General features: G+C 32.4%; 1 protein-coding gene across 1 annotated transcript in view; it reads right to left on the bottom strand.

Annotated features, from left to right (window-relative positions):
• Nucleotides 1-6,708: 6,708 nt before the first annotated feature.
• LOC107133529 (ankyrin repeat domain-containing protein 26-like) overlaps nucleotides 6,709-12,987 on the bottom strand; it is a 141,868-nt gene continuing 135,589 nt past the window's right edge. The window contains exons 12-13 of the mRNA XM_048797646.1: nucleotides 11,698-11,975; nucleotides 6,709-7,728 (exon numbers count right to left, since the gene is read on the bottom strand). Of these exons, the coding sequence (XP_048653603.1) occupies nucleotides 6,709-7,728; nucleotides 11,698-11,975 (1,298 nt within the window). The remainder of the gene's footprint in view (nucleotides 7,729-11,697; nucleotides 11,976-12,987) is intronic.

Here is a 12,987-nt window from a genome sequence, read left to right on the forward strand (position 1 = left end):
TCTTATTGAAGTAAAATCAGTCTTTCTGAACTGCTGTGTAATTTCCGGAGCTGCTCCTTGTGTCTAAAGAAAATAAAAAGAATATATTTTAAAAATAACTAGAACCCAAATAATTATTATGTAGTTATTTTATTTAGTTCTGAGTCAAAAATTCAGACAGCAATTTTAAATGTGAAGAAAAAAATATTAGACTGTAAACTTCTGTCATCAGTATCAATTACATTAAATCTGAACCAATAATAATTGAGTTCTTCCTCTCCCCCTTTCCCTCTTCATTCCTTGCCCTCCTCCTCCTCCTTTCTACTGCGAATGGAACCCAGAGTGTTGCACAGGCTAGGCTATCTACCATTGATCTGTGCTCACAATAATGAATCATTCTCATGTTAGCACTCAGATCATCCGACAATTTAAAGAATAATAGAATCAATTCAAAATATGAAAGTTGAAAACTTTAACTTAACAATTCAAAAGTATGTTATATTTCTGCATCACATTTTTTTCTCCTTACAGTCTTACTTATACCCACTATTATCAAATATCCAACAGTTATCTGATGAAAATTATTACTCAGATCAAATTAGCTGAAAGAATGATGTAAATTGAGGTATTTGAAGGGGCATCAAATGTCTTCCTTCTCTTAGAAATCTACACAACATCTTTCCTCAAGAGATATAGAAAACACCTATAATGCATATATCCAAAATTCAGTTTACAATGAAATGAATTAAAGCAAACTGCAGATAAGTAAGATAGCCTGTAAAATCATAAATACTTGTTTTTGTTTCTCCTCTAAATCCCATCTTGCTCGATGTTCAATGTCACATTCCCACCATACTCCTTGGCCTCGTTCTACTCGAGTGCTCCGTGTGTGCCTTGGAAAGTTTATTACATTTTCTTCCAACTTCTTTTGATTCCTTTCTATTTTTTCAAATGTATCTTGTATACTTTTTATAAAAAAACAAGTTCTGCATAAAACATTCATAGTTTGTTCTCAAACGTAAATGCTTTGAAAATGCATTGTTCGTCTTTGGAGTAAGATCATCCATCTGCATGAATAAAAGAAGTATGAAAAAACACAATATGAAAATAAGATACTGAAAATATTCGACACAAACTCAAACAACAAATTCTACATAAATTCAATTGCAACAAAACATAATCTATACCAGCATTATGAAGAGCAGATTAAGTTTCTATAATAAGGTATATTAGCTTTTCAGTTGGTAAGGATTACACATTTATAAATCCCAATTCTGGCTACATAATAAATGTTGAGGAAATCTATATAGAAGATGATTTTTCCCATACTGAATTTACTATTGGATTAAGTGAATTTAATTTTATATTTTGTCACTGAAATATAGTTAGAATAAAAGTCTTAACAGGCCAATCTACTAACAAAAATATTGATTGATATCAAATAGTAATTTTGTTAAAACAACTATTAGGCATTAATATTTTCCATTCATTCTAGAATAGGTGTGGATATCAGATATTACTCTCACATTGGGAGAATTTATATCTCAACAAGATGATCACTATGCAAACACTGTTGGTGACAGAAAAGTCAGAGAAAGTGCATGAAAAATAAAAATTTTATGTGATCTCTGAATAAACATGATCAAGTGAATAAAAATAGACAAGTCAGAAAGTACAGCATGAATAAGACAGAGATATGGTACAATCGGCACAATTCATGAAGACCACAAAGAGGCAGGGTAATAAAAGCATGTCCAAATATTAACTTGTAAATAGATGTCCCCAGCCATGTAGTACTGGAGTTGTCGAGAGGTGGAAGCATTTTATGGTTTAGCAACTAATAACTGGCTAAGTGACATAGTCATAAAACAAAATTCTACTAGACAACAGAAAGAAATAAAATAGTGATGCTTGCTACAACACAGAGGATCCCTGAAAAAAGTATTCTAAGTCAATGAAACTGGTACAAAAGAAAAGACCTACTGTTGTATAAATTCACTTGTATGAAATATCCATTACAGAGTAATTTTAGAGTTAGAACTATAAGCCAACTTCCAAAGAAGATTTCCAAAAAGCAAAAGTTAATATCAAGAATCAGCAAATGGTGGCTGGTAGTTCAGTGGTAGAGTGCTTGCTTAGCATGTGTGCAGCTCTTGGTTTGATCCTCAGCACCACACATGAATAAATAAAGATAATGTGTCCATCTACAAATAAAAATATTTTTTAAAAGCATCAATATGGGGCTGGGGCTGGGGCTGTAGCTCAGTGGTAGAGTGCTTGCCTTCCATGTGTGAGGCATTGGGTTTGATCCTCACAACCACATAAAAATAAAGATATTGTGGTCTATATACAACTAATTTTTTTAAAGGATCAACAAATGGGTTGGTATCAAACTAAAAAACTTTTTCACAGCAAAGGAAACCATCAAGAATTATGAACAGAGAGCCTTCAAAATGTGAGAAAATCTTTGCCATGTGCACCTCAGATAGAACATTAATCACCAGGATGTACAAATAATTCAAATTTTTTAACACCAAAAGAACACCAACCAATAATGCAATCAATAAATGGGCAAAGGAACTGAAAAGGCACTTCCCAGAACAACATATGAAAATGGTCAGAAAATATATGAAAAAAAATTCAACATCTCTAGCAATTAGAGAAATGCAAATGCCACACTGATATTCCATCTCACTCAGGTCAGAATGGCCAACTGAAAAGAATAAAATAATGATAAATGTTGGTGGCAGTGTGGGGAAAATTTTCACTTACACAATTGCTGATGGGACTGCAAATTGGTGCAATCACTCTGGAAAGCGGTATGGAGAGTCCTCAGAAATTTTGGAATGTAACCGCCATTTGACCCACTTATCCCACTCCTTGATTTACACACAAAATCCTTAAAATCATCATACTACAGTGACACAGCCACAACAATGTCTAAAGTGGCTCAAATCACAATATTGAAGCTATGAAACCAACCAAGGTACCCTTCAATAGATGAACAGATTAAAAAATGTGTCATGTACACAGGATGGAATATTAATAAGCTGTGACAAAGAATGAAATTATGGCATTTGCCAGTAAATGGATGGAACTGGAGATTATCATCCTAAGTGAAATAAGCCAATCCTCCAAATCCAAAGGCTGGAAGTTCTCTTTCATAAGTGAATGCTAACACACAGTAAGGAATGTGGGAAAAAAGAATAGAAGTTCATTGAATTAAGACAAAAGGAATGAAAATGAAAATGGAAACAGAAAGACAGTAGAATAAATCTGAAACAACTTTCGTATATTCACATGTGAATACATGACCAGTGTAACTCCACATTATGTACAAATATAAAAATGTGAAGTTATAATCTATGAATGTAAATATTCAAATACAGTCTACTGTCATATATATCTAAAAAGAACAATAAAGAAACAGCATACTACAGGGACATAGCCACATCAATGTTTATCGCAGCACAATTCACAATAGCTAGACTGTGGAGCCAACCTAGATGCCCTTCAATGGATGAATGGATAAAAACATGTGGCATATATACTCAATGGAATATTACTCAGCACTAAAAATAATAAGACCATGGCAATTGCAGGGAAATGAATGGCATTAGAGCAGATTATGCTAAGTGAAGTTAGCCAATCCCCAGAAAAACAAATGCCCAGTGTCTTCTCTGATATAAGGGGGGTGACTCAAAATGGGGAAGAGAGGAAGAGCATGGGAAGAAGATTACCTCTACACAGAGAAGAGGGGTGGGAGGGAAAAGGAGGGAGAAAGGGAATTGCATGGATGGTGGAAGGAGACCTTCATTGCTATACAAAATACATGTATGAAGATGTGAGAAAAAAAATAATAGTGTTACCTTAGATTAATTAGAGAGAAGTGATGGGAAGGGAGGGGAAGGCTTGGGAGATAGGAAGGATAGTAGAGTAAAATGGACATTATTATTACCATGTGTATATATGTGAATGCATGGCCAAAGTGATTCTGCAACCTGTATACTCAGAAAAATGAGATATTTTATCCCATGTGATTCAAATGTATGATATGTCAAGGTCATTGTATCGTCATGTGTAACTAATTAAAACAAATTTAAAAATCACATAAAAATAAAATAGAGTCTTGCCTAAAGTTAAAAAATAAATAAATAAATAAATAAATAAAAAGTCCTATTGTTTACATTTGTAAATTACTAAAATAATATACTGGTAGTTTTCTAGGACTTTGGACGTGTAGGGATTAGAAAACTGACAGCTAAGAGGTTCCAGGTTTCTTTTCAAGAACATGAAAATGTTCTAAAATTGACTGTGTAAATGGTTACATAACTCTTTTAATGTACTAAGAGACACTGTATTTTACATGTTATATGGGCGAATTCGACGTCAGGTGCATTACATATATCATAAAAAATGACTTAAGAGATGTACTGTAAAAAACTTAGCTAACATTTTTCATTGTCTAGTTTGGATATCAGTCCAGACATAATACAAATATTTATATGCTTCATAATGTATCTAAAATAAATGAAAAAAAAAGAAATAGCCTAAGTTTTTCAATAATTAAACTAAAACCTAAAACATATCTGTATTTTGAGAAAAGCATAAAAATTTTGTACACATTTTTAAAGTCAATTTAGTAATTATTTGCAGATTTTGAATAGATGCACAAAAATGAAGTAAAAATAACAAATTTTCCTGAAACATTCTATTAAATAGTACCTCTAGTTTAGTTTTCCTTGTTGTACCATGGAAGTAGAGACAGCATGAAAAGCTGCTGGGTTACAGAAAAAAGTCTCAGCTTTCATCAGACTAGATATTTTAATGAAAGATGCTGATTTTGTAAGAGAAAAATTCTAAAAGAAAATTTTAAGTGTAAGAAATAAGTGCAGTATAAAGATCCTCAAATATAATAAAATCAATTATAATGAAAATATAAAGAAAGCTGTTCATTGAAATTAGTATCCCAGAATAACTTTTATTACTTAAGCAGGTGTTGATTTACAGATGACACGTTCAATTTTCTACATACTTGACTTGTCATTTGTCTTAGTTTCTTCATTAAATCCTGTCTTTATATTTTAAATTTATGTGAAAATGTGCTAAATCTTCTAGAGAAGCCTCTGATACATGTTGTAGTTTCAGGGTACCAGCTGGCTGTTTTTCAAGATGTCTCACAACTACCTGATATTTCTGTTAATGATTTTGTTACTCAGTTCACTTTAAAAATTTATTATTATTATTGTTATTATTATTACTATTGTTGTTGTTGTTATTATTATTATTATATAATGATGTTTACTCTGAAAAAATATCACTACATACAGCAGTAAGCTGCTGTTTATTTCTGAATTCCCTTAAGGAAATAGAAGATTGTGTACTCCTGCTTAGTCACTATCACATTCCTTACACAACAGGGTGAGCCCTGTATCTCTACATACTGCCCTTGATAAAGTTGCAATGTTTAACAAACTACTGAAATCTCAATCAAAAATGGTTACACAGGTCTCATTGGTAGTGGTGAATTCTACAGAGGTTATTATCCCTCTCTTATTAGAGACTCAAATTAATACCCCACATCCTCACATCTTTAAAGCTTTGCTAAAATAATTCCAATATACTTTCACAAAGAATAAAGGAGATGCTAGGTAACCTGGTCTCCACCTCACTGCCTGTCCACATCTCCTAGATTTCTCACTGGTCCTCACACCACTCCTGCTTTACATAAACCCTGCCACCCTCATTAGTCTGGACATGGGGGTTCAGTGCCAAATTAATGAATTTTAGATGGCTACAATTATCTTTGTACTGAAAGTCACTATATAATAGGAATTAGGCCATTAAATGAAGAAAACTATTAGCAAGTTATCATGAATATATGCATCAAATTACAGATGAAATCAACTGTGGTTTTGCTGCAATTCATCACATTAGTCCCAATTTATGATAATGACAAATAGATGCTTTTAAAGAGGTGGACAAGACATGAATGAAAACAAAAAATATCAGGACAGTTATTTTCAGATTTATGTTAAACTTAAATGACTAAAAATAAATTTACCAACTAGAAAGAAATATAGAAAAATATACTGAAGAAAGTCTATTACAAAATACAGCATCTACATTTCAGTTCAACTGGAAAATCTGGAATGAACTGTAAAAGTAACTAATTTATTTGAAACTAGGTATGAGCATTTCCATTATTTGTTTCATTGTGATCTTCAAGTATAGCAACAAGAAGACATTAAAATTGTTATTCAGTAATGGGATGTACCTCATTGGTAGAACATGTGTTTAGCATGTGCAAACTTTGGGTTGAATTAATAGCACCAAAATTAGATATTGTTTCAGCATTATTGAGACCATATTACTAATGACAGCATATAAACCTACAAAAAAAATCTTAACTCAACCTCTTAAATCTTTATAAGAAACAATTTCTTAAATTGAAGGGTCAGGCCCAAGTTTTAAAAATTTCCTCCTTTTTAAATATTAAAATCCATTTTAACTAAGTCTTTTGTGTTTAGTTGACATATGAGTACCTATAGTTATTTAAAAATATGTACACAGTGTGTAAGAATCAGAGCAGGGAAATTGGAATACTTAGCACTTCAAACACAGATTGGTTGTACTGCAAATGAGGTTTAAGTTATTTTTGCTGGACAACAGGTTGTAGTTCTGTGTTGATACAGAAACACATTCATAATATCTACATTTTTATATTCATCAAGAATCAACATTTAGCCATAAGCAGATATCACTTTGAGTATTCCTTTGAAGACTCTTTATACAGATATCTTGCTTGATACTTACTTCTTCTGCTTTCTCCTTTCCATATTGATCCAGTTGATCTTTTAAATGATTAGTTTCATTGATTAATTCCAAATATTTGTTTTCCAGCATGAGACGACATCTGTCATTCCGAGCTTGAAGTTTTTTTATAACATCATAAAATTGGGTTTGGACAATAATAAGTCCATTTATTTTATTTTCACCTTTGTTCTGATAGTCATGCAATTGGTCTTCATGCAATGTAGTTTCTCTTTGTAGTTTAGATACCTTCTCTTTAGAAGCTTCCTGCTTTCTGAGGTGTTCATTCCTTTTTCTTTGTTCATTTTGATACCTGTATTCCATCTCCTTCAGTTGGTACTGTCTTTGTTTTAGGTGTCTGTTTACTTGATCTGTATCCAAAGTCATTACTCTTGACTGATGCAGCTCGTTTTCTAGGTCACTTGTTTTTACTTCAGACTTTGGAACCTGTTGGGAAGGAATCTCACTATTAATGTTTAGGTTAGATACATCAATATTCTTTTTTTCCTGTGAACTAAAGTCTTTATCTCTGCCTCTCTGGAAAGCAAGTTCTAGATTTCTTTTTGGTGTTGGACTTTCACCTTGATGGGGTGGAGCAGGACCAGATCTGGCAGGGTGAGATTTGACATCTGTTTCTGGTCTTTCTGTGCTTTGTTTTTCACTCTCAGGTGTGAAATTTTGCAATGTACTCTCAACTTTCCAAATACCCAACTGTTCATTGTCCTGGAATATTTCCATAAGTGTTTCCTCATTCAATTTTTGTGTCCATGGAAGGCTGGTATTCTTTTCTCTTAAAATTTCAGTATTCTCAAAGCACTTCTTTTCCTGGTTCTGATATTTTACTGTGTCCATTCCCAGTCTCTTCATAGAGACCTCATCCTTCTTCTTGTGATAGTTATGCAATAGCTTGTTCTCTGTCCCATCACTAGGAGAAACCTAAATAAAACCAAGGATACATTTAGCTAGCACTCAATAAAATGATGTTTCATAATTTTCACTGAAATTAAAGAAAAACCTGTATATTTATATGGTGAAAGGGTTTCAATAAATAGATACCCACTGAAGAAAAATTAGATGTAAACTTCTGAGCTTATAAAAATATAAATTCCCAAGAGTTCAAAAGTTAATTCAAGAAGATGGACCTATAAGAGTAAAAGAAAATTACAACTTAAAGAATGTAAGAACTGCCAGGTTCAGGGGCTCATGCTTGTAATACCAGTGTCTCAGGAGACTGAGGAAGGAGGATCACAGGTTCAAAGCCAGTCTTCAGCAATTCAGTGAGACCCTGACTCATTCATAAATAAATAAATAAATAAAAGGCTGAGGATGCATCTCAGTGGTTGAGCACCCTGGTTCAATTCCTGGTTATAAAAAAAGAAAAAAAATTAAGGATTGAAAAAATCTGCATTATACCAGAATGAAAGAATAGATTAAGTGATTAGTTAGTTTGCCAATGTAAAAAAAAAAATAACTTTGCAGAACAGAAGAGAAGCGACAGAGAAAACCCCACACATATAGTTATCTAATACTAGACAAACACACTATAAAACATGCATTGGGGAAAGGATAGGTTCCTCAACCAATTGTGCTGGGAAAACTGAAAACCCATATGTCATAGGAGAAATTTAACCCCTATTTCTCAAAAACAAAGTGGATCAAGGACCTAGATAATAGATAAAAGACCCTAGACCTATTACAAGACTAGACAGGCCCAGCGCGCCATCTTGTCATTGTAGGAACTGAATTCTTCAAAAAGACACTTAAAACACAAGAAGTAAAATAAAGAATCAATAAATGGGGTGGTATCTTTACAGCAAAGGAAACCATCAAGAATGTGAGTAGACAGCCTATAGAATGGGAGAAAGTCTTTGTCACTGATATGTCAGATAGATCATTAATCTCCAGAATATATAAACAACTCGAAAAATAACTCACAAACAAAAAAATAACCCAATCAATAAATGAACAAAAAACTGAGCAGGCACTTCAAAGAAAAATATGTACAAACAGTTAACAAGTACATGAAAAAAATGTTCAACATGTTTACCAATTAGAAAAATGAAAACTAAAACTACACTGAGATATAAAGAATGCAAGTAACAATAAATGTTGGTGAGAATGTGGGGAAAAGATTCACTCATACATTGCACCAAGCAATTTTTCAGGAAATCAGTATATAGATTTCTCACAAAACCTGGAATGGAACGACCATTTGACCCAGTTATTCTGCTCCTCAGTGTATACTCCAATGATACTAGAGTGACACAGCCACATAAATATTTATAGCAGCTCTTCACAAAAGTTAAGCTGTGGAACCAACCTAGGTGCCTTTCAACACATGGAAGGATAAAGACAATCTGTCATATATACACAATGGATTCAGCCATGAAGAATGAAATTATGGCATTTGCTGGCAAATGAATGGAACTCGACACTGTCATGCCAAGTGAAATAATCCAGTCCTCCAAATCCAAAGTCTGAATATTCTCCTTAACATATAGTTGCTAACACACATAAGGGTGGAGGATAAAAGAATAGAAGTTTGTTGGTTAGACAAAAGTGAATAAAGGGCTGAGAGAGGAGGGGAATATAGTAGAATGAATCTGACATTACATTCCTATGTTCACATATGAGTACATGACCAGAAAAACTCTACATAGAAGAAGTTATATGCTATGTATGTGTAATACACCAAAAGAACTCTATTGTAATGTATACCTAAAAACAATAAATAAAGATTACGATTCACTATTTCTCATGTTGATCCACTTTTAGGATCATATGATCTACCCTTCAAACAGTTAAAAATTCCAAATATTTTATTATGTACCTATCTGTTGGGATGGCATCAGTGGCAAATAAAAGAAGATTTAACTTTAAGAAGAATAAGTTTGCAATCTGACACCTCACGTATTCAACCAGACCACAGTAAGAGCCTTAGCTCTACATCTACTGAGACATACAAAAGTTCTCCAAGGTCTTTTCCTAAAAATATTCCTAGCATATTCTGTTTTCTAACATTTTGTAGCTGGGAATGAGAATTGCATCTATTGATAAATGATAAATGTAGGAACAGCATTAAACACATGATCTATATCAATGAACAATGTATCACAATTCTGAAAAGGAGCACAAAGCTAAAAATATAGGCACATTGCATGATTTTTCTCCAAGTCTTTTGCCTCTGCTTCTAGTGCTCATCCACAAAGCCAGTTACTTCTGTCCTATGAATGGATAAACACCAAAGAAGGCCTGTGTTTCAAAATACAAATGACAAATAAGGCAAAATGTGTAAGGCTCTACTCAGAAAATCCTGAGATTTCTACTCAGTAGCATTTGTTTCATCTCAGTGAAGACTGAAACATGAGTCAATATAAAATAAAGGAAATAAACAGATCTTATGTATTAGGAACAAATACTTACCAGTAATTTATTTCTAAGAACATATTATGGTACGTCATTTTTTCCAAAGGTGTTTTGTACTGAAGTAGGAGATTACTTGAAGCAAAGTGTTTGTTTCTCTTCTCAAAAGTGAGAAAATAATTTACAAAACCAGAGTATTTGCTGGTCCCATTTTTCCTCCTTATTTAACAGTGGGAGTAGTAATGCACATTAATACAACAAGAGAGCAAAGTGACTTCCCCAAACTAGAAGATCTACTATTAGAAGCAAGGGTTTTGTGATCATAGAAAAATCACCTATTCCTCTGGAAAATATTAAAAAGTCTTTTCTCTTTATAAGGCTACTCTGAAAGTCATCATGGGACTGCTGCAGAGAAATACAGTTGAATTAAGAACATTACTTAATTCAATGGACAAAAATTGCACCCCTCACCTCCAAAATATGTACATTGTGGTTACAAATATATGGATTTAAAACCCTCTATACTTTCCCATGATTAATAGATTTACGGTTTAACTATGTTACACACACACACACACACACACACACTCACTCACTCACTCATTTTTTCAAATGAAGAAAATAATTCAGGAAACATTTCCTTTCTGCACATGTCTATCTCTTTTTGTTTGCAAAGATGTGTTACTGAAATTTCATATTGTAAATTCTGGCATTATGTTCTCATGGAAATTGTCTATAGGTTTCATTTTGTTCTGCTAAAATCTACAAATTTATTTCAGCAAGGTTTTGGCTGTATATCAGCAGGTGACAGAAGTCTAAAAGCTTAATTTAAGAGTGGGACCTTCAAGATTAAAAAAATAATTCCAAAAGGTAGATTTATTCTTTATGAGTAAATGTCTTACATTTCAATTGCACAAATGACAGATAAATTTGGGTGAGTGAAAACATTTCTTAAATGCAGACAGAAATGTAATTGTGAAACACTTTAAAAAAATGTTTTAAATAGTTGCATAGCTATTTAGTTTGTATTTTAACATAAAACACCTAAATTTGTATTTATGTCAGTGATTAAACTAAACTTCTTCATTCAGAAAACAAATGCTGAACAACTACCAGATGCTAAGTTTTGCTGTAACTAGTTTTTTCATAAATATTATCATTTTAGAGTCAGATAACATTGTGTTTTTTTTCTGGTTTGTCAGATCTTTTTTTATTTTTTTTATTGCCAAATAATGAACATTGTGTTTTAAATCAAAATAATAGTTCACACCCCACATACCCATGCTTTGGGAAACAGCAGACTGCATATAAATGGAGGTCCTATAAGTCTGTGTTTCCTGGCACTTTGGGAGATGTCTGAAGTGTGTGGAAGTACACACACATGATGACTGTATGTTGGTGAAATTGCCAAACAGCACATTCCTCAGACCACATTGCCATCATTAAGTGAAACATGGCCACATACAATAAGTTAAAGGGATTTTATAAATAATTCAAATGAAATATAGTAAAAATTTGAAACTTTACTGAATGTTCATTTACCTGATTAAAATGATTTCTTGCAGTCTCCAATTCTGTATCTATTGTACAAACAGAGATTTCAGCTTGCTTTCTCACTTGATCCTCTTTGTTGTATTCTGCTTCTTTTTCTTTTAATGGGTTTTTATTTTTTTCATGTAACATATCATCATTTTTTCTCTTCACCTCATCTTCTTTTAAGGTATATCTGAAGTTAATATGGATGCCTTTTAATTGATTTTTGCCAAAAACCAAAAATGTCTTTTTATGTTCTGGCTCTTTGTATGCTGATTTAGTATCTTAATAAAAATTCTATGTTCTCTGAAGCTTTTCTAGTTTAACATTTTAAATTTCTCCTTTAATCTTGTGTAAAACATACATAACTGAAATTCAATAATAAAAGATTGTTTCGTTATTTGATAAGTTTCTGTTACTAGCAAATCTTTTAGATACCACAGAAAAGGAATTTAGAAATGATTTGGTAAATTGACAAGTTTAAGGTAATTTTTTTTTTGCACAATCATAGAGCCTCCCCAGTTAAAAAGATAATTTCATGTCAAATAAGTTTTAAAGACATTGTTTATATACAAACTTATGAATTCAGTAGTAATATCATTTATCTTCATAAAATATGTCAGGTATGCCTATAATTGGCTTACAGTGTAACAGCATATTCAGACATTCTTTTTTCAATATGTGTCTTTTGGGGCTGGGGCTGTAGAACAGTGGTAGAGTGTTTGCCTAGCAAGGGTAAGGTGATAGGTTCAATCCTTAGCACCACATATAAATAAAATAAATATATAAAAAATATGTATCTTTTGTATTACTATAACCCCGAACTGGGATAAATAATCTAATACCTGTTATTATACTTTTTATGTTTCTTTTGTGGTAACACTCTCAACTTACCTTTTTGATCATTATATATTTTACAAAAAACTCAAAATCCATTTTTGAACAAGATGGGACCTAATATTTAATCCAATAATGAAGAGTAATGTTCTTCAACAGATGAATGGATAAAAAATATATGATGTGTGTGTATGTGTGTGCACACACAATGGAATATAAGACATAATAAAAATAAATTTATGTCAACATATAGTCTACTGTCATGTATACCTAAAAAACATAAAAAGTATATGTCCTTTCTTTTTTTTTTTTAATTTTTTATTGTGGGTTGTTCAAAACATTACAAATTTCTTGACATATCATATTCGACACTTTGATTCAAGTGGGTTATGAACTCCCACCTTCACCCCATACACAGATTGCAGAATCACATCAGTTACACATCCATTGATTTACAAATTG

The sequence above is a fragment of the Marmota marmota genome, unplaced genomic scaffold (assembly GCF_001458135.2).
Source record: "Marmota marmota marmota unplaced genomic scaffold, marMar, whole genome shotgun sequence".
Lineage (NCBI taxonomy): Eukaryota > Metazoa > Chordata > Mammalia > Rodentia > Sciuridae > Marmota > Marmota marmota.